Here is a 23,098-nt window from a genome sequence, read left to right as displayed (position 1 = left end):
TGTGGGAGTGTTGAATCTCATTTCTTCTGGCCAAAGAAACCTGATCAGGGAACATTTTATACCGAAACCACCAATTTCCTTATTTAAAATATATATATTTTTTTAAAGATTTTATTTATTTATTTGAGAGAGAGAGAGAATGAGAGATAGAAAGCACGAGAGAGAAGAGAGTCAGAGGGAGAAGCAGACTCCCTGCTGAGCAGGAAGCCCGATGTGGGACTCGATCCCGGGACTCCAGGATCATGACCTGAGCCGAAGGCAGTCGCTTAACCAACTGAGCCACCCAGGCGCCCTAAAATATATTTTTAATTTCAAATTTTTCTTTTGAAAGAGAACCTTTCATCTTTGGTTTTTATATACACATAATAAACTCACACAGAATTCTCTACCTACTCTGTATCTTTCCAGTAGGTCTAAGGCATTGCTGAAAAAATAAGAGCACTGGGAGATACCACATATTTGAGGCCGAGAGGAAGATGAGGCAAAGGAGAGACTCTGAGGTAGAGCCATGAATCAGGACAGTACCGGAGGAAGTCCTGCCCACTTCCTAAGAAGAGAGGGCCCGGTTTGCTCCTGAATTTTTCCAGCAGGCTGCACAAAGAAGGAAATTTGATCAGGTTGGCGAGTCACTGTGTTCATAAAAGGAGAGCAGAACGACCGCCCTGGCAGAAAGCTGTGTTCAGGTTCTGAAATTGCCCACTTCGGTTGAATATTCTCACCTCAAGTTGGGCAAGAGCCTGGACTAAGTGATTTTTTGGAAGGAACCAAAAAAGTTATTTTTCCTCTACAGTCTGTGAGACTCAGTGAGTGTGTAAGTAGAAATCCACAGAGAGCTCGAGATTTAATGGCCCTCTCTAATTACGGTTTTAAAATTCTTTTTCATATCTGATAAAACTACCTCTTCGGTTATATGAGGGGAGAATTTAAAAAACTGCTAATAGACAACAGGTATAGGGAAAAGGGGAATTAAAAAATATTTAAAGGCACAGAGAGCTAAAAATGGAGAAATTCTGACCGTACCGTAGCTGACACCGAGGTAGATGATTTAATATTCCTCAATTTTTAACCAGTTGGAGGTTGGGAATGGAGCAATCTCTAAGAATACTGCTACTATTGGCTTCAGCCTATTTTGTGTAGTAGAGTCAGGAGTTTATGCCCAGGGTCCCAGCTCTGCCTTCGGGAGAATGACTCCAGGGCAGCCATATCGCTTTTCTGGCAAGATGCGCGGGACTCAAAATCAATGGTTGTCAGAGAGGAGGAGGGAGCTCCTGGCCACGGGACCACACTCCCGGTCATCACAGCAGCTGACTTAGCCCCTCCGCTGAAAAACGTCTCGGGTAAAATGCATTTTCAGGGGCTAACGGCCGGCCGTAAATTCCACCACCAGGTGGCAGGAGCGCACTCTGTATAAATGGAGCCGCCAGGAGCACTTTTTCTGTTTTCCACCCACTGAACTCTCCACTAGGTGGCAGCAACATGAATATAATTGGAATAGCCGCTGATGGGTTATGTAAAGAACAATTTCAATTCTCTTAAATCTGCGAGCAGCACTTTAAAACAGTATCCACACTTGGAATGTTTCTCTCTAGAAAATTACCAGACTATTTGCTTTTAGGCCTCCCACACACTAACCTAATATCCAAAAACAAAACACAACAAAACAAAACAAAGCAACAGAATTAAAACTTTTGGTGGGGAAGCACCTTTGAAAGAGCCTGGGAAGGAATACCCTTTGAAACCATTATTACTGAAGAATTAGTGGATCCCAGACTTGCTTACTCCAATTTAGAAAAGAGTAAGTGCCTAAAAGAGTCACTTTTTTGAAGATAATAATAGTTATTTATGGACTACCTATTACGTGCCAAGGATTGTATTTAAATGCTTTAAAAACATTGAATCACTGACTCTGGATCAGAGCTTGTTTCAAAAGCCCAGATTTGAACTTAAGCCTGCTTAGGGCCATCACCTCTGTATTTTCCATGACCTTATTTTGCTTTTTCTGCTAGAGCCATTTTCAAAACCCATACTGAAGGAAAGGTTGGAACGGCTTTCACAGTATGATTTTAAGCGCACACAAGGATGTATTCACTCAACTTCTGACTTTCCCTTTCGTGTAGATGCATAACATCAATCCAGTGAGGGATAATAATATATTCTGATTCTACAGTTACACTGAAGGCTAAAGTGAAGATTGGTTTGGGAGCAAGAGCAAAGTAATAAACACATTCATGCTGAAACATAAATGAAGGCTAGCATCCAGGAAGAGAGCAGAGGAGGGCTGGAGAGAACGGGGCGGGGGGGGTACCAGGTACTTGACTGGACAGAAGAGAAAGGTAATGAGATGCAGGGGCAGGGCGCCAGAAGTTGAGGGGGGCAGCTTGGCACACTTCTCCTGTGGTTATCCCTGCTGAGTGCCCTTTCGGAGCCTTACCTTTATGCGGCCCCAGACAGCTGGTTGTAACTTAGTGTGGCACAAATGCTTTCCACACCACCTGGACATAGTTTGACTCCCTTAGAGGCAAACACTGGGCAGTCAAGCTTTGAAAACAGAGTTAATACCAAGTGGTTGTCTGCCAGGCATCCACAGTGAGTGGGCCTGCCCTCGGGAGTCCCCAGGACCTTCATCTCTCCTTAATTCAGTTCTAAATTGGGCTAGAACCTATTACAGAGGAGAGGAGGAAGAAGTTAAGCACTACAAATATGGCTAAGACAATGTTCTTTATTTCAAGTATCTTTAAGATACAGTAGAATGGTGTGGTAATCCCAAAGGCTGATTAATGGGAAGAGGAGAAAGTCCCTTTTCTGCTTTAGGCACTAAACTGTCTGGGGGGTGGGGGAGTCCTGAAAGAAGAGAAAGGAGCAGGGATGAGGGACTTAGGGTCCAGTGTTCTAGGACAAAGAGAAGGCAGGGGACTTGATTCTCTATCTGTGACCAGCATCACATCCCCAGTTATCTGCAGGCAATGGCAGGTGGCCTCGAGGAGCCAAAAACCTTAGCACATATTCTTAGTAAGAACCGTCCTCAACAGCTACCATACGATCCAGCAATTGCACTACTGGGTATTTACCACAAAGATACAAATGTAGGGATCCGAAGGGGTACGTGCACCCCAATGTTTATAGCAGCAATGTCCACAATAGCCAAACTGTGGAAAGAGCCAAGATGTCCATCGACAGAGGAATGGATAAAGAAGATGTGGTATATATACACAATGGAATATTATGCAGCCCTCAAAAGGAATGAGATCTTGCCATTTGCAACGACGTGGACGGAACTGGAGGGTGTTATGCTGAGTGAAATAAGTCAATCAGAGAAAGACATGTATCATATGACCTCACTGATATGAGGAATTCTTCATCTCAGGAAACAAACTGAGGGTTGCTGGAGTGGTCGGGGGTGGGAGGGATGGGGTGGCTGGGTGATAGACATTGGGGAGGGTATGTGCTATGGCGAGCGCTGTGAATTGTGCAAGACTGTTGAGTCGCAGATCTGTACTTCTGCGACAAATAATGCAACATATGTTAAGAAAAAAGAAAAAGAAGAAAATAGCAGGAGGGGAAGAATGAGGCGGAGTAAGTCAGAGGGGGAGACGAACCATGAGAGACGATGGACTCTGAAAAACAAACGGAGGGTTCTAGAGGGGAGGAGGGTGGGGGGATGGGTTAGCCTGGTGATGGGTATTCAAGGGGGCACGTTCTGCGTGGAGCACTGGGTGTTATGCACAACAATGAATCATGGAACACTACATCAAAAACTAATGATGTAATATATGGTGATTAACATAACAAACAAACAAAAAAAAGAACCGTCCTTAACTAGGCAACTCCTAATTAGGAGCCTGGTGTTGTTCTTACCTGTCTTCTTGTTTAGTCTTTAGACGAGCCCTACCGGGGAGCTGAGTCTATCCTTTCTCAGCATAACTTGCCCAACGGTCCAACAGTTAGCAAAAGACACAGCTAGGATTCAGATCTATTCCCTTAGCTGTATTTCCTCTGCTTTTCTAGGGCCTTCCTCTGAGGCCATGGCTGGTGATACATACTTCCTGAGAGCCACCAGGGCTCACACTAGTCAATGTGGATCCATCAGTAAGCCCAGTTGGCTCTAAATGTAATTAATTATAGAACTAGGGCCTGTTCCAGTTTAGGTCTACTGAAATTGCTACATCAAACGGAGGCATTTATAAAGCAATCCTGAGAAAATGAGAATAAGTTTGAATAAAGCCCCCCACCACTGCTTTTCCAGCTTCAACAGGAATAAAAGCAGATGAAACAGCATGAATTCAATCCAACAGGCAGCACAACAGAGTTTTCATCTTGCACACCTGGGGCAGCCAAAAAAGGCTTTGCTCAACTTTCTTAGGGATGATGGGGCGGTGGGGAGGGTAGATGGCAAGGAGGTAAGACAAGCCTGCTGACAATTATTGGGGCTGTTTTGTTCTCTATCCCAAGTGTTTCATTTGGGTTGTGTATAGCGGCTTTTCTTTGGTTTTGATCCCAGGAATTCCCGCTTCCTGAAGGACAAAGATCACTCTGGAATTCCTACCAAGGCTTCTAGAACAAAGCAGAGAAAGCCAGCATAGCTCAGGCAACATTTGCATTCTACAAGACAATGACACTTAGCTGGACATTCCACAGTACATTCAGACCCCTGAGCATGTTTTTTCTGCAAATGTTTATTTAGAAAGATTTTTTAAAGAAATTTCAAGTGGCTGTATCTGCGGCAGTTCCTTCAGGTGAAAAATGTGCTAACAGTCACTATGAAAACCAAGACACAGGCAACAAGGAGCAAAATCAGACCTATGCGACAGTATTTTGAATGTTTCTCTTTTTCCTCTTCCTTTTTCAATAAGGTATCAAAACCGGGCGTGTACATGTCTCCCAACCAAAACCGTAGGTCATTAGGATTTTCCTAAAAAGAAAAAAAAATTATGCAGAAGAATAGGATCAATCAGTAACCAGTGTTACAGACTTACTGACACTGCAGAACAAGACACTGTGAGAGGTATTGAAGGTTGATATCTGCACTGTCCCTAGTGAGGTTTAAAAGTGTCAGAGCTCGGGGCACCGGGGTGGCTCAGTCGTTAAGCGTCTGCCTTCAGCTCCTGTCATGATCCCAGGGTCCTGGGATCGAGCCCCTCATCGGGCTCCTTGCCCTGCAGGAGGCCTGCTTCTCCCTCTCCCCCTGCTCTTCCCCCTGCCTGTGCTCTCTCTCTCTCTCTCTCTCTGTCAAATAAATAAATAAAATCTTAAAAAAAAAAAAAAAGTCACAGCTCAAACAAGAGAGGCTAGGCTTTGAAGAGCATCATTATTTCTCATCAGCAATGGCTTGCGGCTAAGCTGCCCGCCGCCTCTCTGCCTCTCTAGACTCAGTGGACTTTAAGTCAGCTTCGGAGGTCAGTGAACTAGCTTTGGACTTCTTAGCGCCCTGCTGGGAGCCGAGCGGGCACACACGTAGGGAGCTGGGCAGGTGCTGCTGATGGCAATACAATTCCTCCACCACATTGCTGCAGTATCAACTTCCTGGTCTTAGAAAAGCTAAAAGAGTAAAATAAAATTTGGATGAGCTCTGCAGAAGGATAATCTTGCAATCCCTGTCTACTTGACTCGTATGGTTCATTTACTTTGTGTTCTATTCAAAGGCGAGTCTAATGCCTACAATCCTCAGGAAGAACTTCTATAATTCCAGACTCCTCGGATATTCCGCTCCTCGTTCGCCCTGGTAACTGCCTATGGGGCTTCTTTTCTCCTTCCTTCCTTATAAAATTCTTAGTAATTTAGAAAAATGGTATTGACCCAAGGCACTTGGAGCCTTTATAGCCTGTAAGAGGTGAAAAGATTTCCGAAAATAAGTTAGGGGCTCTGTCTGTTAGTTATGAGATGCACTGGGATGGTGATGGAAGAAGCTGAATGAAGTATAGACAGAAAGTCTAATGAAAACGAAAGTCATGACTTTCAGAAGCATCCCTCAAAGGAGAGCTAAAGAAGCATCCCTCAAAAGAGTGCTGAAGAACAGCTTTGGGGTGAACTGTGTGTGTGGAGGATGGGTGGGGAGAGGACAGACCCCGGGTTCAGTGAAGCAGCGCACTCATCATATTTCTATTTGATCTTCCTAAACATAGCTCACAGAATTTGCTAACAGGAATATTCCTCATTGCCAACGAAGTTCAATCCCCTTAGCCTTACATTCAAACACTTTTTAAGGTGTTTTTGAGCCTCATGTTCCCATTTTTCTATCCCTTAAATTGTAGTGTCAGCAAAACTGGACTACTTACTGTTCTGCCAATCTCTCTCACTTTCTGGTATTTGTGATTTTTGCTTGCTAGTCTGGACAGAAGAGCTTCCCTGCTCATGCAAACCATCCATATCTTTTGGAATTCTATGCATTCTTCAAGCCCAGCATAAATTAACTTTTTCATGAAGCCTTTTTTATAATCCAGTGTGATTTTTGTCTTCCTTTTGAATCTGCATAGCCCGTTCTACTATTATTACATTATTCTCTTCCCTTATTTTATTCTATAATTATGGTTTTACTACTCTGATCAGTTAGATGAACTTTTTGATGCAGGGGCAGCAATACTCATCTTCATAGTCCTTTTGCCATTCAGGTAAATGCTAAAGAGCAGAGAAGAGCCTCCGGCACTCGGTCAAGAAATGTTGGTGAAATAACACAATACATACTTTCCTAATTGTAGCAACTGACTTTTTAAGCAGCTGAAGTGTCCATCAAAAGATGAATGGATAAAAGGAATGAAATCTTGCCATTTGCAGCAACATGGATGGAGCTAGACAGTACAATGCTAAGCAAAATAAGTCAGAGAAAGACAAATACCATATGATTCCACTCATGTGGTATTTAAGAAACAAAGCAAATGAGCAAAGGAAAGAGAGAAAGAGAAGGAGAGAGAGAGAGAGAGAGAGAGAGAGAGAGAGAGAGAGAAGCCAAGAAACAGACTCTTAACTGTAGAGAACAAACTGATGGTTACCAGAGGGAAGAGCGTTGGGGGATGGGTGAAGAAAAGGCTGGGGTTTAAGGAGTGCACTTTTCGTGATGATCCCTGGGTGAATTATTGAGTCACTACATTGTGCACCTGAAACTAATATAACACTGCGTTTTAACTACAGTGGAATTAAAATAAAAACTTAATAAAAAAAGAAACTAACTTCTTAGAGGACCTGATCTTCAGACTCCTGATTAAAAAAAAAAAGCAAAAAAAAAAAAAAAAAAAAAAACCCAAAAAACCCCACAAGATTACTGTTGCTATGGGGGAGCATCTGTTATGGAAACTTCTCTGGAAAAGAGGCTACATTAAGAAGGAGATACCTTAAATCTACTAAGAGATTAAAAAACCTCAAAGATTCTGGACAACAAGATATTTCAAGAGTGCACATTTGAGGTTTTTAAAAGTGTAAGATTTTAAGGGGACACAATATTGTCCCCTTTGCAACAGAAAAAAAATCTTCAGGTGCTTAAGGTATGGGGATCAGAGCAGATACATCTTCTTAAATGAAGTGTATGTGGAAAAAGTCAGGCCTCCCTGACCTTAGGGCAGGCAGAGGCAAGGGGAGGAATCCAGTCCACTCAGAAAACAGAGGGCCACTCTCCTTGCTTTGCAGGTATTTCTAGATCTTCTATGTGATAGATGACACCAGGGGGAAAAAAAGAAAACAAAGAAAAACTGAAGTTGGGTTTAAGCTGGGTGAATGAGTTCATTGCATACTTTTCCTGTGTTGAAATGTTTTTGTTTTGTTTTGTTACTGAGACACAGGAAAATGTCCAAAATGTAAATCTGCAATCTTAAATCACTGAGTGGGCTTGGAATAAGATGATCCTTGATGAGAACTGCTTTGCACCGTGCCTAAGACAGAGCATTGAATAAATAGTTTTGAATCAATGTAGATGAGGGAATTCTTAAGTCTTCATGAAATAAATGGTCACAAAACTAGGGGAAAACATACATCATCTGGCAAATTAATTTTCAAAAACATTTACCTTCTAGGTCAACCTTTCTGTGTCACATTATTTCTTTCCCTCTACAACAGACAGGTGTCAGTAATTGCTGACATAGTGAAAGTCAGAACAAATCCATAAACACATGCTGCCTAGGAGCAAGAAAGGGATGCCAGGAGCCCACATGACCTGAAATCTAATGATCTGGGTCTAGTGAAGAGTGCTTGTCACTGTAACACCCATTTTTTTAAAAGGAATATTTGATCTTCTTCATCGATTGAAGGAGGTGATTCTTTGCTTTGAGTACCTTCAGATGCCCAGAAAGGTTTGTGTGCAGGGAATGCCTGTCATACTCCTCAACGGTCCATGAGGGATGCTTTTTCCTTTCTTTCATAGCTTCCTCCAAACTTAGGTCACCAAAGAGTGGGTTATTCTTCAGAACTGATGACAGGGATGGTGGCGGATGATCCACGGCACTCTCTGCACCAGACAGTCTCATTCGCTGAGCGGTAATGGTCTTCTTTTCTCTCTGTTGGGAGACACAGTGACAAGGCTTCTCTTACCAATGGGTCACGGGTGGCAGAGGAGGAAACGTGAAATAATGGCTCCTGAAAATCTGCTGATTCTGCCTGGAAACCCAACAGATTAGGACAATGAATGAGGAAAGGATTCTAGGATCTAGTCTGACCTAGAATCTCACCACTAATTAAGTTTTTTTCTTTGTGTGTGATCTTGTTCAGCTTCAGTGATCATTCATTAAAATGTTCTTTTATAACCACAGAGAAAGAACATTGTTCTTTAATTCAAATAGCAGAATTCTGAACAAAGCCGGTGTTTTTCCAGCTCACTTGCATTGAGATTTAATGACAGTTTACTTCTATTTGTGCATTCCATGACTGATAAAAATAATATTTAACGTTGCTGTATTAATCCAGCAAAGTCAAGAGTAAAAGGCATTTTATAGGTATGCCTTGGCTTTCACAAAAACTCTCTTGAGACTCCTATTTCAGACAGCTCGGAGGACAGAATAGCATCGTACTCCTTTACATGTCTACAAACCAGCTGGCTATTAGATGGCTCTAATATTGACGTTCAGATTTTTAAAGTCTTTTTTTATTGAAGCAAAATATACATATAGAAAAGAGCACATATCATAAATGTATAGCTCAATAAGAAACAGAACATTACCAGTATACCTCCTCTCCCCTTCCATAACCCTTGCCCTTTCCCTGCCCAAGACAACCAGTATCCCAAATTTAACAGCTTAGGGTACTTGTGTTTTTCCTGTGTCTGATTTGAACTTCAGGGTTTTACTTTGCTTTTTTTTCCCTTATGACTATAAAATTAATATGGAGGTAGAAAAATTTAGCTTTAAAATTTGTTCATTGGCTGAATAAAATTAAGAAGAAACAAAAAGCCTATAGATTAACGCCTCAGTCGTGGGGCGTCAAGGGAGATGAATTCTACATAAGTTAATTTTCTGAAAACTTAGGTTTAACCCTTAAAAACTGGTGACACATTTCATGTATTTACAGCAATTTTTCAATACATGTGTTTCATATATTTCAGCCTTCCTAAACAGAGAAGGTTCAATAGCAATTAATATTCTTCTGAGTCATATCTATGATCATCAAGACACTGGTTTCCTCAGCATATCAGCATATATTGTGGTATATAGGTCACATTAAATATGTATTTATGTAAGCTAGGTTGTGAACTAATATTACCTACAGTTTCCTTCTGAAATGGCTGATAAGCCAAAAGAAATCATCTAGATAAAACCATTCACATTCTCTTTGGTCTTAGGTTTCCCTAATTTTCTTAACCCGTACATTTTTTACATACTTAGAGGTCAAGTAGGAGATCTTCTCTGAATTTATTAAGTTGTTGGTCTGCTCAAAATCAATTTATATTCTTCAATACTGAGATTTGCAATGAAATAATACATCATCTTGACTTGGCATTTGTCTTTAAGATGGATGGCCTCATAAAAATGTTTGTGAATTGAGAAAAAACAATTTGATATGAAGTTTAGATCATTTCAGCTTAGCATAATTCTGACTCAAGGTTTTTTTTCCAAGGCTAGACATCTTTGATCATCTTTGAGAGGGATAATTCTTCAGACGTTGACAAATTTGCTTTATCAGTTTTCTTGCCTGCTTGACTATTCCTTGAACTTCTTAAATAAGAAAGCTCTATAAATGAGGCGAATACAGTTTTGGGGGGTAGGAAAAAATAACAGACTCTATTACAGTGTATAAAGACCTTGAAAAACTAATAGGTATAAGATAACAAAATAATTTTAATAATTATTAACTCAGAGCTATAGTCTGAAAAGAACATTCAAGCCCTTAATTCTAAACCACATTCTTAAAAGTCTGAGGTTTATCCTAATATATGGTGCCATTTATTTTTTGTGTTGTATGACAATTTCATGTCTAAAGGGCATGTGAAGAGAAAATTAACAGAATATCTTTGCTAAGAATTTGATGGCAGGATAAGAAATACTAATTATGGTTGAGGTTCATTTATATTTTGGTAATTTTTTTCAAATAACTTAAGAAAGAAAAAAAAGCATGTATTTGATTCTAGCTCTTGATACCACATTCTGGATAGATTACATTTACCAAAGGAAAACTCAATAGTAATTCTATTATTTTAGTCATAAAAACTCTAAAATAATTTTATTTTAAAATATTTAAGGAGTGTAACACTTCAAAGCTTACCTAGACTTTTCTGTATTCACCACTACTTTGTCCATTTATCTTTTATACATTTTAGTCATTATTTACACCATTTAGATATAAGTAAACTATCATACAGTAAAAAGAGTGAAATAGAATGCATGTTTAGACAAACAAAAACTTAGACTACAGAATTAATAGGCCAATAAAGAAAGAACCTCTAAAAAAACGTACTTCAGGAAGAAACTTGATAATAAAAGTAAAGCTTAAGATGCAAAAAGAAATGCTGAGCAAAAAAAAAGGGAAAAAAGAAAGAAAACTGCTAAGTATTTATATCTAGGCAAGTATTGATTTTATGGTAAAATAGAGATAATAATTACTAATTTGTGAGTTTTTAAATAGGGACAATTAAATCACTGGTCTGTAAAATTTAACACAGATATTTCTGATGATAACATTTTAAGAAATCATGTCAGTGAGAGCATAGAAATATTATGAAAAACAGAGAAAGAATATATAGTTTCTAAATCAGTAGAGCAGTAGAAAAAAAATAAAGGAAACTTGATCTTAAGACAATAAAACTGAAACAAAGATTAGGGGAACTTCAGGAAAACAGAAAAACTAAAATTTTCTAAAAAAATTTTAGAAATCATCATGTTAAATGTAAATAGACTAAACCTTCAATTTTAATGACAGAGATTGTCAGATCAGATTTTTAAAATTAAATGACATAATATTTACAAGAGGAATACCTAAAATATAAGGACTCAAAGAATGAGAGTGAAAGAATGTGAAAAGATATACTGGCAAATAGAGAGAAATGAGAAGTCTATTGTGGTGACTGGTTAAATGCTTACAAATTTTATTCTCCCTTCCTGAGCATAAAGGATGACTGTCTTTCCCAGTCTGGCTTGAAGTTACATCTTTCCTAGTTGATGATGTATGGATAAAAGTAACAGAAACCACCATCGAACCTGGTCCCTGAAATCTCCCACAATATTTTTGGCTCATTTTCCTCATTTCCATTTTTGTGTCACTATGAAGCAAGGGTTCTGTGATGGCAGAATTACAGGATGAAAGAACTTGAGGCTGTGAGTTATTTCTTGGAAAAGAGCTGCCGCTAAAATCCATTTGTCCTTCCTCAGACTTTTCATGAGCAAGAAAATTCTTTTATTTTTGGAGTGCCCCGTGGCTCAGGCGGTTAAGCATCTGACTTGATTTCAGCTCAGGTCATGAACTCAGGGTCCTGGGATTGAGCCCTGCTTCAGACTGTGAGCGCAGCAGGGAGTGTGCCTCAGGATTTTCTCTCTCCCTCTGCCCTTCCCCTGCACGCACACTCGCTCTATCTCTGTAATATGTGAATGGATCGTAAACCAAACCAAAACAAAACAAAACAAAAAAAACTTTTATTTTTAATTAGTGGTATTTTGTGGGGATTTGTGCCATCACAGTATAGCCTACCCTATCCTCCCTAATACAGGAAGTAGTGTATCTTAAAATTCCACGAACATGTGGCATGGGCTTAGGAGCCAAGACGTGGAAAGGGATGAAAAAAAATCAGCGGCCGGAATGATGGTTATTCATATCTTACAGGAAAAAAAATTGGCATAAATGTCATCTGTCATAATTGGGAATTATGATAATTAACCCTGATAATAAATAATCAGAGCATTAATGTGATACAAGAAGGAGATGAGATTAGAGAAAGAGAGGGGCAGTTGGAAAGAAGAAATGAAAGAGAGTAGAGAGGACCTAGAAATGTGATGCCTTCTCTCTTATTGTTGAAAATCTGTTTGTAGAACCCAACACTAAGACACAGAATTATTTAAAAAAGAAAAAAAAAAGCACTGAGCAAAATATGCCTATTGAAATTTCTCAGGCGAATAAAGTGATTCAAGATAAAGATCCTGTTAGGCTGTGCTTTCATAACTTATTCCTGAGAGCCTCTCTGTGGTTGTCACTGACTCTAAAAATACAGAAACGGAGGCAGAAAAGCAAGACATTAAAGCCTATTAGAGAGTTATGCCTTCAAAGAACTTGACGTGTGTTTACTGACATAAAATTGATTGCAAGTAGTCAGTCAGGTCAAGTAAGATTGCATTAATAAATAGCTTCCTAAATTCTGTAAGAAATATATGACCAAAGTAATCACAAGCCTATACCTAAAAGCTTTTGAATATTTAGAATTAAAAAGCAAAGCAAAACAAAAGAAAGCAGCGATAATAACCCTAGATTTCTAAATTTCCTTGAGTAGGAGTAAACTTTGAAGCTTATCCTTGAAGGAGGGTCTACTTCTGATGTGGCAAAAGAGAATAGTGAACAAAGGGATGCCTCCTAGAGGGTGGAATCAAGGACTATAGACAACAGTACATCAGAAGTTCTTCTAAAAAGCAGAATCATTGCCTAATCCATCTTCCACACCTTCAAGGAAGGAGGCCACACAAACTATTCCCATGAGACCTCAGAATTACTTTGGAATAGTGACTGCCATGTCTCTGTTTTATTTATTTATTTAGTTAGTTAGTTAGTTATTCATTTATAAAGATTTATTTATTTATTTTTGTGAGAAAGAGTATAAGTATTATAAATATATATTATGTAAATGTGTTTAAAAGAATGATAAACTGTGGCAGAGCCTGGCTAGCAAATCCATTTCTTCCTTATGGGCATGCAACAGTCCATGGATTAGGACATAGGACTGGATTGGGACATACCCCAACTCAGGGTTGACCCCTGAAATCCCTGGAAAGATTCCTGGATTACTCTCTTTCCAGTATACAGGCCCAACAGAGATTCTATATAGTAGACCCTCAAGAAGGAACAGTCTGGATTCCACTTGGAAGTCAGGCCCCTAGGACATCCACATCACCCATATCAGACCTTGTGTGAGAGATACATTTTATTGTGTTAAGTCACTAAAATTTTGAGTATATTTGTATCCACAACATAACTTCAGCTACCATGAAGAAAGCATGTATATATACATAACACACAAAGTAGATTTTAAGATGAAAGACTTTGTTAGGTACAGAGGATTGCTATGAAATGAATAAAGGTAGATATCATTAGTAAAATATAATAATTCTAAACTTGTATGCATCTAATAGTCTCAATCTTTATAAGGCAAAACTGGAGAAAATTACAAGGAGAAATTTATACATACAATTTTTATCAAGCAGACAAACAATTACTAAAGATAAAGAGGATTTGAGCAATAAAACCAAGTTTGATCAAGTGATATATATTAACATCTTTATTAAACAACTGAAAGCATTAATTTTTAAAATATACCCTGCATATTTACAAAAATTGATAACAGGCAAGTCTCTAAAACAAATTTCAAAGACTCAGTATTATATGGATCATGCTGTTTGAACACAGTCAACTTAGAAATTTATGTATCAATATCAAAGAGTTAATTTAAAGTACCACATTTTGTAGAAAACCAAAACACATACTTTAAAGAAATAACAATGGAAATTAAGAATTTAGAACAGAATGAAAATGAAAAATGCTACATTTGTAATATTGTTGACTGGAGCTGAAATGATATTTTGAGGGACCAATATAGAAATATATGCTAGCATGATAAAAGCAGAATGAGAAAATTAATGAGGTAATAAGAAACTATAAAGATAGAAGTAGGGAAAATTACACTGTATGTTAACTGCGATTTAAATAAAATTTTAAAAAAGATAGAAATCAATACATATTACAAAGGAAAAAACAAATGAACAACGTTGAAAGCTATTTCTCTGGAAGGGCTGGAAAGACTGAAAACACCTCTGGCAATACTGCTCGGGAAAAAAGACACAAATCCACAGGGCTAGAAATGGAAAAGAAACATGAGTAAAGACATAACAGAGATTAAGAAATGTAACAGGAGAATAATGAGAGCAATTTAAAAAAATTACATGCAATTGGGCAGTTTCCCACATAGCTTAGAAAACTTAAGAAAAAAATAGAAAATGTTAATAAACCTGTGATCATTTGACTAACTGAATCAATAGTTTAAAATCTACCCCAACTGCACACAAATTAAAAAACATGAGGCCAAGCAAGTATTGCAATCAACTTCTACCAGATATTCTTGAAAACAGATCACTCCTATTTTTGTCAAATCCTTCCAGAAAATAGGAAAACAATGAATACTCCCCAGTTCATTTTATGAGGTTGGTATAAAAGCCAGACAAAGGCAGTAAGTAAAAGAAAAGGTAATTTAATTATAGGTCAATTTCTTATAAGCACAATGCAAAAATCATGAATAAATTATTGCTAAACAGAATCCTACAATATGTAAAATTATACATACCAGGATAAGAAAGATTTATACCAGGAAAGAATTTTTACCTAGAGGGTGATTTAAAAAATTAGAAGATTAATATAATTCACCACATAATCAGGAAAAAAAGGTAGAATTTTGCAACAGATTTTGAAAACGTTCAAACTATATTTAAAGCACACTTTCTTTGCAAACTAGAAATAGCAGGGAATCTTTAAAAACTAATTAAGAGAATCTGCCCAAAATTTCCAGGGCACAGTTTACCAAATAGTTGCAATATGAGAAGCATTTGTTTTAGTTTCAGAATTAATACAATGATGCCAGTAATCACAAACATTTATATGTTATTGCAATGGAAGCCCTAAGCAATACAATAAGAACAGAAAAGTAAATAAAAGGAATAAGGGTTTTAAATAATGAAACAAAACAGCGGATGGCATGATTATCTATAGAGATATGTACTGTCAAGATAAAACAGATTAACAGATCAATATGTAGTAATTTCGTAGTCTATAATAATCAGTGGCATACATGAGTAACACTATTATGAAATATGATTTAAAAGGTTCTAGTCTTAAGAGCATAAAGTGCTATCAATATTTAGATATAAACTTAATGAACTTTATGAAAACTTCTATGTGTAGAATTATAAGACATCATTGAGCCATATGAAGTGCTGAAGAAATGAAGAAGATATACCATGTTTATAGATTGGGATAATCAAGCAAATAAAGATTTCTATTTTTCCCCAATCTGTACATGCGATGAAATCCCTTTCATAATCATAATGCAAACAAGGCATTTTGTTTATCTATGACTTGTGGGAGTACAAATTTGTGGTGTTCAGTGACCACAGTAATTCTGTTTTCCAAATTACTAGAATGGCTATCTTTATAAAACACAGGTTTGATCGCGTGAGTCTCTTGCTTAAAAATTTCACCAAGCCCTCAAAATTTTCAGGATAAAATTTAAAATCTCAAACAACAACTACCAACCCTTTGTGGTCTGACCCAGGCCTCTCTTGAACCTTGTCTCCTGCCTTCTCTCTACCTAACCAGGGCCCTGGAGTCCCACACATGCTATTGTAAGCCTGAGGGTGTCCTTCATAAAGCCTTTAGTGCCAGAGACATTTGGGTCTGGTCTGAGACCAGTACGGTGGGACAGTTGGGGTGTTGTTTCTGGCAGCACACCCCGTCCAAGGCTAAATTCCAGACCCCACTGGAGACCTTGGGAACTGCATACATTTAGCATTACTTGATAAATCATGTTCTGATATTTGCACATAAATCCCTAAGCAACTGAGCGATGCCCCTCAATCTACTTCCTAGATAATAATTTAAGTGCCTCAGAGGTTCTATAACATTTCTTTAAATGTAGGCTTAAAAATGGGAGACTGTTGTGTATGAAGGGCTGTTCTTTTCAGAACAGTAAGAAGAGGATTAGGAATAGAGACATTTTTAGAGAAGTCACGACAGATCTCAAGGACCTGTCCAGAGACAGATTGCTAAGAGGTACAATTATAGCCTACAAAACAAAACAAACAAACAAACAAACAAACAAAAACCACCCAAAGGGAAAAAAAAACTGAGATAGAAGAGACATTAAAATTTACGGGGAAGGGTTAGCTATTAAGACTGAAAATTAAAGCAAGGAAAGGTGATAATGGAATAAACCCAGGAAATGAAACTGTCTAGAAATCAAGGGAAGAACAACCTTTTATCCTTGGCTTTTTGGTCCAGCTCACAGGTTTAGCACAGAATGCTCCTGGAAGCCAGGAAAAGATAAAACAAAGAGATTAATCTGAAAAGATTATGAAGTCTAACTGCTCATGAAAAAAAAGGGGGGGGCACTACAGTATCTGAAAAAACATATTTTATCATTTAAACTAAAATTTTTTTTTGCCTTTTCCTTTCATTACCTCGTTTTATAAAGGGATTGGCAGAAATATTTGGAATACAATTCCAAATGCCTTCATCAGATACATGCCCCAAATTATTTTAACAACCAGAAACATTAGATTTTGGCAAACGTTTGTTCATTGCACTGAGATGAAATTTATTGTGAAGCTTCTTTACTTTTTTAGTGAAAGAATTTAAGAAAAGTATAAATATAGTGGGATCAGGAAATACATGCTTATTTTCTCTCTCCCTGCAAACACGGTGACCTGTGGGTTTGCGCAGCATGAATTTCACAGTGTCTGGGGCTATTGGCAAGAGCGACAACAGGGCTTACTTTTCTATATGCCGGGAATTGCTTCTGCATGTAAAAATGGCTGACAGAATTTCCTCTGAAAGTGGATGTGAATTTTTAAAAAAGCTTTGAGAGATAAGTCATGGATAGAAATATGATGCATATATTTAGGAATTCAACTTCATATTTGGGATTATAGGATATGTGTCTTAACTACTGAGTTACCATTAATTTTGAAGGCAATAGTTGTAGGTTAAGTCCTTTGACATTCCTTGAGGTGGTCGGAATCCCAAACACCATGCACCTGGGTGGTGTGAGACCCAGGGGTAAGCCGACACGACTCTGAAGTCTGTGGATTTCGTGTGTGTATAAAATCTACTGCTTGAGCTATGGATTGACAATGTATTAACTATGTTCCCTACAACCCCATCTGCACTATAAATAAAAAATGCAAGTATTATTATCTACTGTTTTTCAAAATCTAATGAAAGGATAATTTCAACACAATTTGGAATATTGTCAAATAATAATACACATTTCTTAAACTTTCATAGGAAACCTTTTCTCTCAATTGTTTTTACCTCATGTTATTTTTATTTGTTCTCATTTTTAAACAGATACATAAAATTAATATTATACTAATTTTTCAAGTGGAAATATTGAGGCATGAATGAAATAAGGTCATAATAGAAGTCTCTTGAAGTGGCTTATTGTGGATTTGAGACAAGAAACCAGGTTTCTGGGGCGCCTGGGTGGCTCGGTTGCTTAAGCATCTGCCTTTGGCTCAGGTCATGATCCTGGAGTCCTGGGATGGAGCCCTGCGTCAGGTGTGGGGCTCCCTGCTCAGTGGGGAGTCTGCTTCTCTCTCTCTCCCACTGCCCCTGCTCCTGCTCTCTCTCTCTCTCTCTCACTGTGGTGCGTGTGCGCCCTCTCTAATAAATAAAATCTTAAAAAAAAAAAAGAAACCAAGTTTCTAATCTCTTTATCCAATGCTCTTCCCATTGGCTTAATGCATCCCCAACAGAGTGAAGGTTTTATTTTTTATTCTATTTTTTTTGAAAGATTTTATTTATTTATTTGAGAGAGAGAGAGAGCAAGAGAGAGTGAGAAAGAGCATGAGTGGAGGGGATGGGGAGCGGAAGAGGGAGAGGGAGAAGTAGGCTTCCTGCCGAGCAGGGAGCCCGATGCCGGACTCGATCCCAGGACCCTGGAATCATGACCTGAGCCAAAGGCAGATGCTTAACCGACTGAGCCACCTGGGCACGCCAAAGTGAGGGTTTTAAATGAAGAACTTTGACACCTGCCACCTTATACATCCCTAACACCTCGATACACCTGCTATACTCACTGCTTTCCTCCAGGAACACTCCAGCCCCTTAAAACTTTCATATGTCCTCTTACTTTAGATTTATATTTTATCCAACAAATACATCACTCCTGAATTTTAAGATCCAACCAGGGAAAGCAGAATTACTTATCCACATATTACAAATAAAAGTAGTAAATGTAAATCGTACTTAGTCTTAATTTGTGTCATGCCTACCCAACTATCTGAATTTGTAAGATTTATTACCCCCCCACCCTATGCATCATTTCAATAGTAAATTGGCCTTTATTCTGTCATTTAACATTTTTTTTAGAGTAAAAGGAAAATTAAATTTACCAAGTTTATGTGTATTTTACAGTAACCATTAACATTAATCTAAAGACACAGGAAGCAGATTTTTACCTCCTTGTTTTTTTCTTGGATAACTACTTCAGCTCATCAGGGCCTACCTGTTGAAAAAGATGCCCCTTAGAAATTGGATACATTTCATTCTGGTTTAGGGACAACCTGCAACAGAGATTTAAACCATGAAGATTCACATGAAGGAAATAGGTCAACTCTAGTCCCAAACAAAAGATGTTGGATTGATGTGTTCCAACCTCAAAGGAATTTATTGGATACGTTTTCTTTGACTAAACTTCACAGCATAGGAGGGCCAAGATTTTCTGAACAGATTTTTGAGTCATTTTGTTCCATGATATAAACAACAAGGAAGGAAAAGGAAGAATTTCACTGTATTTAACTTAAAATACAAAAACAATAACCAAAAAGGTGTGTATGGGCGGGGGGAGAGTTTTGAAGATTACAAAAGGGAAGGATGCAAAATTTTTTACAAAGGCAGTTGTCATAACAAGCTGCCTGATGATGGAAATAAATTAAAACCCTTATAGGTGGAGGAAACACTTACATAATCATTTGAGTGTACTTGATTTTGAATGATCTCACGATAAAGGTCCCGAGGAGCCCACAAACATACCACAAAGGAGTCACTTTACACCAGGACTCATGAGTAGCAACTGTTTCTTAAAAGAAAACAAATTTCTGTTCAGGGAATTTGAACAACTCCAAAGAATTTAATGACTTGCAGGGGTTTGTAGGTCAGTCACATCTGTTCTGAAATGAAATGCTTCTTCCTGTTTCTAAATTGACTAACCCTTAACCCCATTAGTCTTCACGTCTTAAAACAAAGATTATTCCTGTTTCATGGGCTGTCCAACAGTCAGGGCCTTTATGTTTATTCCAGCACATGGAACTCATCACAGTTTTATTCTTCTCTTTCGGTCAGCAAAGAGAAGGAAGATACAAAAGAAGAAAGCAACAAATAAAGTCTGCACTGGGTTTGAAGGTCGGATCGTTATGTCTTGTCCACATGGATACCTGTGGAAAATAAGAATATCTAAGACAATAGCCAGCACCTTTCCAAGGAGAAGAGTTCCTTCTATTTTCGTTTCCTTCAATCATTAGGTTTCCGTTGTTGTGCTGAGTCTTCTCTGCATGAAAGGAAAGGGAGCCAGTCTAAGGGAGGCAAAAGCAAGTCCCCTGGTTGTCTCAGACGCTGTGTACGAATCCCCAGTGTAAGCGTCGGCTGCTTTGTGCTTAGAATACACCAGAACATAGAAGCAGGGTTGTCCCCCAGAGTCTAATTTGCAAATGTAACAAGTGGCTTGAAAAATTCTGAAGGAAAGGAGTAAGATGAAAAGTAGGCAATAAAATGAGGACAGGCCGAAAAGCGAGAGCTTGGAGGAAAATGAGTGGTCGGGGGAATTCACATATTTTATAAAATGATCAAAGACTTTCCTGATGCTAAGGAAGAGAGAAAGACCTTTTTATATTGCAAGAGTGAGCTGCTACCTTGTACCATATTCCCTACAGCCTTTTTTTTTGTACAAATAATGACATGGTAGATAGAAAGAAACGAGCCCCACCCCAGGTGCTTCATCTCCCGGATTTTACCTGTGTGTACACGAGGTTTTGCCAGTGCTGCGCAGCAGGGTAGTTCCCCCCTGGAAACCTTGCCAGGCTGGCCTGAAGAAGAGCTGAGCTCCTCATGAAAGACTTCACATCGAGCTGCAGGAATTTGTCAGGATGGTTGTTGTTTGGCAAAACAGAGAGATCCATGTCTCCCTTCGACTGCGGTGGAAAACAAAGGAAGTGAGGCTGCTCTTGTCAGACTTGTCCATTATTAATAAGCCTGAGGATGCTCCGACTGGCATCTGAAACCAGGTCTCTTAGCTACACTGGGGAGCCACTCTTGAAATGACACACCAACACACAAGAACAATGCAGCACCCTGCCTTGCCTTTTACACACAACACACACACACACAACACACAGACACACACACACGTACGGTGCTTGAATGGGACAGATGGGGCTACACTCATTAAATTTAACAAAATGCCAAAATTCGATATGTAGCACTAAATGTCCCTCCGTACAGCATCAGAAAGAAGAGTTCAAGAGGAACTATTCTTTGGATAAAGAAGATTGCCAGCATTTCAATGTCATAGTCCATAATCGGAGCACATGAAATATCATCTCTAACGGAGAGCTTAATTTTTCTCTCTGAACCTCCCCGAGCTAACACAGCTAACTTGGCCCAGCCCACACAGCCTCCCACGTGATATGCGGGGTCTTGTTTCTTCTCTTGTTTGGACTCCCAGAGTCTCCGGCTCGTGTGAAACCTGACCACGTTTAGGTTGTCAGCTTTGGTCTGAATCGAGAAATGGCAAGAATTTGCTTTAGAGTTTGCCATAGTAATTTAGTCCCCCAGTCTACTGCCTTGACCCATTCACTAGCTGAGGCCCCTTTGACTCGATTCCGAGCTACATAAACTCTTCCGGTGTGTTTTCGTGTTCGTACAGTACACTTGGAACCAAAGGGGAACATGGCTCCTGGGGTTGGATGATGTGCTGTCCTCAGTGAACCCATCTGCCGTTCAGAGAGCCAAGGTAGGAGTGAGGCTGTGGACCGTGTATGAAGCCAGGGAGTAGTGATTACTTTAATGGAGATAAGCTCTCACATTTCAAGACACGCTGCCTCGGGCACCCCATAGGAAAGTATGGATTTCCATCTAGGAAAAGAGGAAAGTTTCCCACTGTGAGAAGGTGAAGGATAGACACATCAGCGGTTTTGAAAAGACATAGGTTGTTTGTTATGTTTGCATCTCTGTAAACCCATCTGATTCCGCAGGAAGGTTTCTCTTCCAGGGGTAAATGGGGTCACATGTGGAATGGATCAACCCAGATTTCAGAGGAGTGCCATATAGCCTATAAGCAGCAGCTAGGATGTTCTCAAATCGATCAGGACCCTAGAGAGTACTTACCTTCTTTATAGCAATAAACATGGGGGAGTTAAAAAAAAATCATGTCCTACTTATAGTTGGAAAACAGGATTAAACAATCAACATTTTCTGTAAATTATTTTTGGGATCCAAACTCTTTCACCGTCTTATAATATTTAAAATACATTTGGGTGGTTTTAACAATACCTTTCCTGGAGGAAGTAAGAGGTACTTCATAGTGACAGTTAACAACAAAGCAGTTAAAACGCAAGTGCTTCAAGAATCAAGTGTATTATGAGCGTGTGCAAGTGCTTTTTTCCAGGCGGCTGCCAGAATACATCTAATGAATAAATATTTCTCAGGCTGTTTGCTTTTCCGAAAAGATTCTTCGGGGAATAACACACATCTTCAAGAAGAACCTTACTTCTCTTTGGCTCTCTATATTGGCAAGTGGAGACACAGAACCCAGATCCAAATATATTTGATTAGGCCTCTTCTTTAGCCAAAGTATGAGGTAGGTGAAACGAGCCTTCAGTTTTCCTTAGGCATCCTTTCTTTAGATCCCTCCGCCATATTCTAGATGCCTGGAGGCTTGTATACTGTCTCCTTCTGTTTATCAGTTTAGTTTCAGACTCTCCATTTTCTTTCACCATCCTCTGTGTACCCTCACCCCCAAACCATCAGTTCTTATTTCTCACTGCTATCCCTGTAGGTAACCTGAGTGACATACAGTTGGAAAATCAAACTTTCTCCATTCTCTCCTGATACTGGCCATCTCTTCCCCATCACTGGTCCCCACCTCCAGCCCATCCCACCCGGAGCCTCTGGTAATGCCAATCCCTCTGCCTGGAAACCTTTCTTCCCAACTCTGCCTGTTGACCACCTCCTACTCATCCTTCATGGGCCATTGCTGATAACTCGCCGCTCACAAAACCTTCACGTGTTTTCCCAAGTAGGTATGGTTTCCCATTCCTTTGAAATCTTAGTGATTCGTTTATACTCTCATCTTACTATCCTTTGTTTGATGATGTATTTCATACTTTTCTTTTACTAACCGTACACTAGATGATACATTACCAAAGAGCAGTCCTTTTGGATGCTTCCTTCCCCATGAGTCATGTCTAAGGACCCTCATGATGTCCTTTGTTCGATAATGATGGCTCTTTTCTTTTCCAAAGCCCTAGGAAGGGCTCTACTCTGGTTGGAAATTGATAATCCAATTAAATCTGATTAAAAATGGCTTAATGCTGTCTTCCAAGCTCAGTGAAAAACGGATTCTATTGCCAAAAATGTTTGTGATATACTCTCTATATAGTCTCTTTTGGTAGTTTATGACGCACAGGCTCACACTGAAGGCTCTGAGAAGTTCTGCTTTGATAAGTCT

General features: G+C 39.0%; 1 protein-coding gene across 1 annotated transcript; it reads right to left on the bottom strand.

The window, feature by feature from the left end:
- Window positions 1–4,729: 4,729 nt before the first annotated feature.
- Window positions 4,730–20,549, bottom strand: MINAR2 (membrane integral NOTCH2 associated receptor 2). The gene is made up of 3 exons (XM_028103505.1): window positions 20,385–20,549; window positions 8,256–8,477; window positions 4,730–4,909 (listed from the first exon to the last, which is right to left on the bottom strand). Exons 1-3 carry the CDS (start codon window positions 20,547–20,549, stop codon window positions 4,730–4,732), a joined length of 567 nt encoding a protein of 188 aa, XP_027959306.1.
- Window positions 20,550–23,098: the final 2,549 nt, after the last annotated feature.

The sequence above is a fragment of the Eumetopias jubatus genome, unplaced genomic scaffold (genome assembly GCF_037043125.1).
Source record: "Eumetopias jubatus isolate StellerSeaLion01/CBP00866 unplaced genomic scaffold, mEumJub1_p1.0 scaffold_5, whole genome shotgun sequence".
Classification (NCBI taxonomy): Eukaryota; Metazoa; Chordata; class Mammalia; order Carnivora; family Otariidae; genus Eumetopias; species Eumetopias jubatus.
This window is presented reverse-complemented; position numbering and strand designations above follow the sequence as displayed.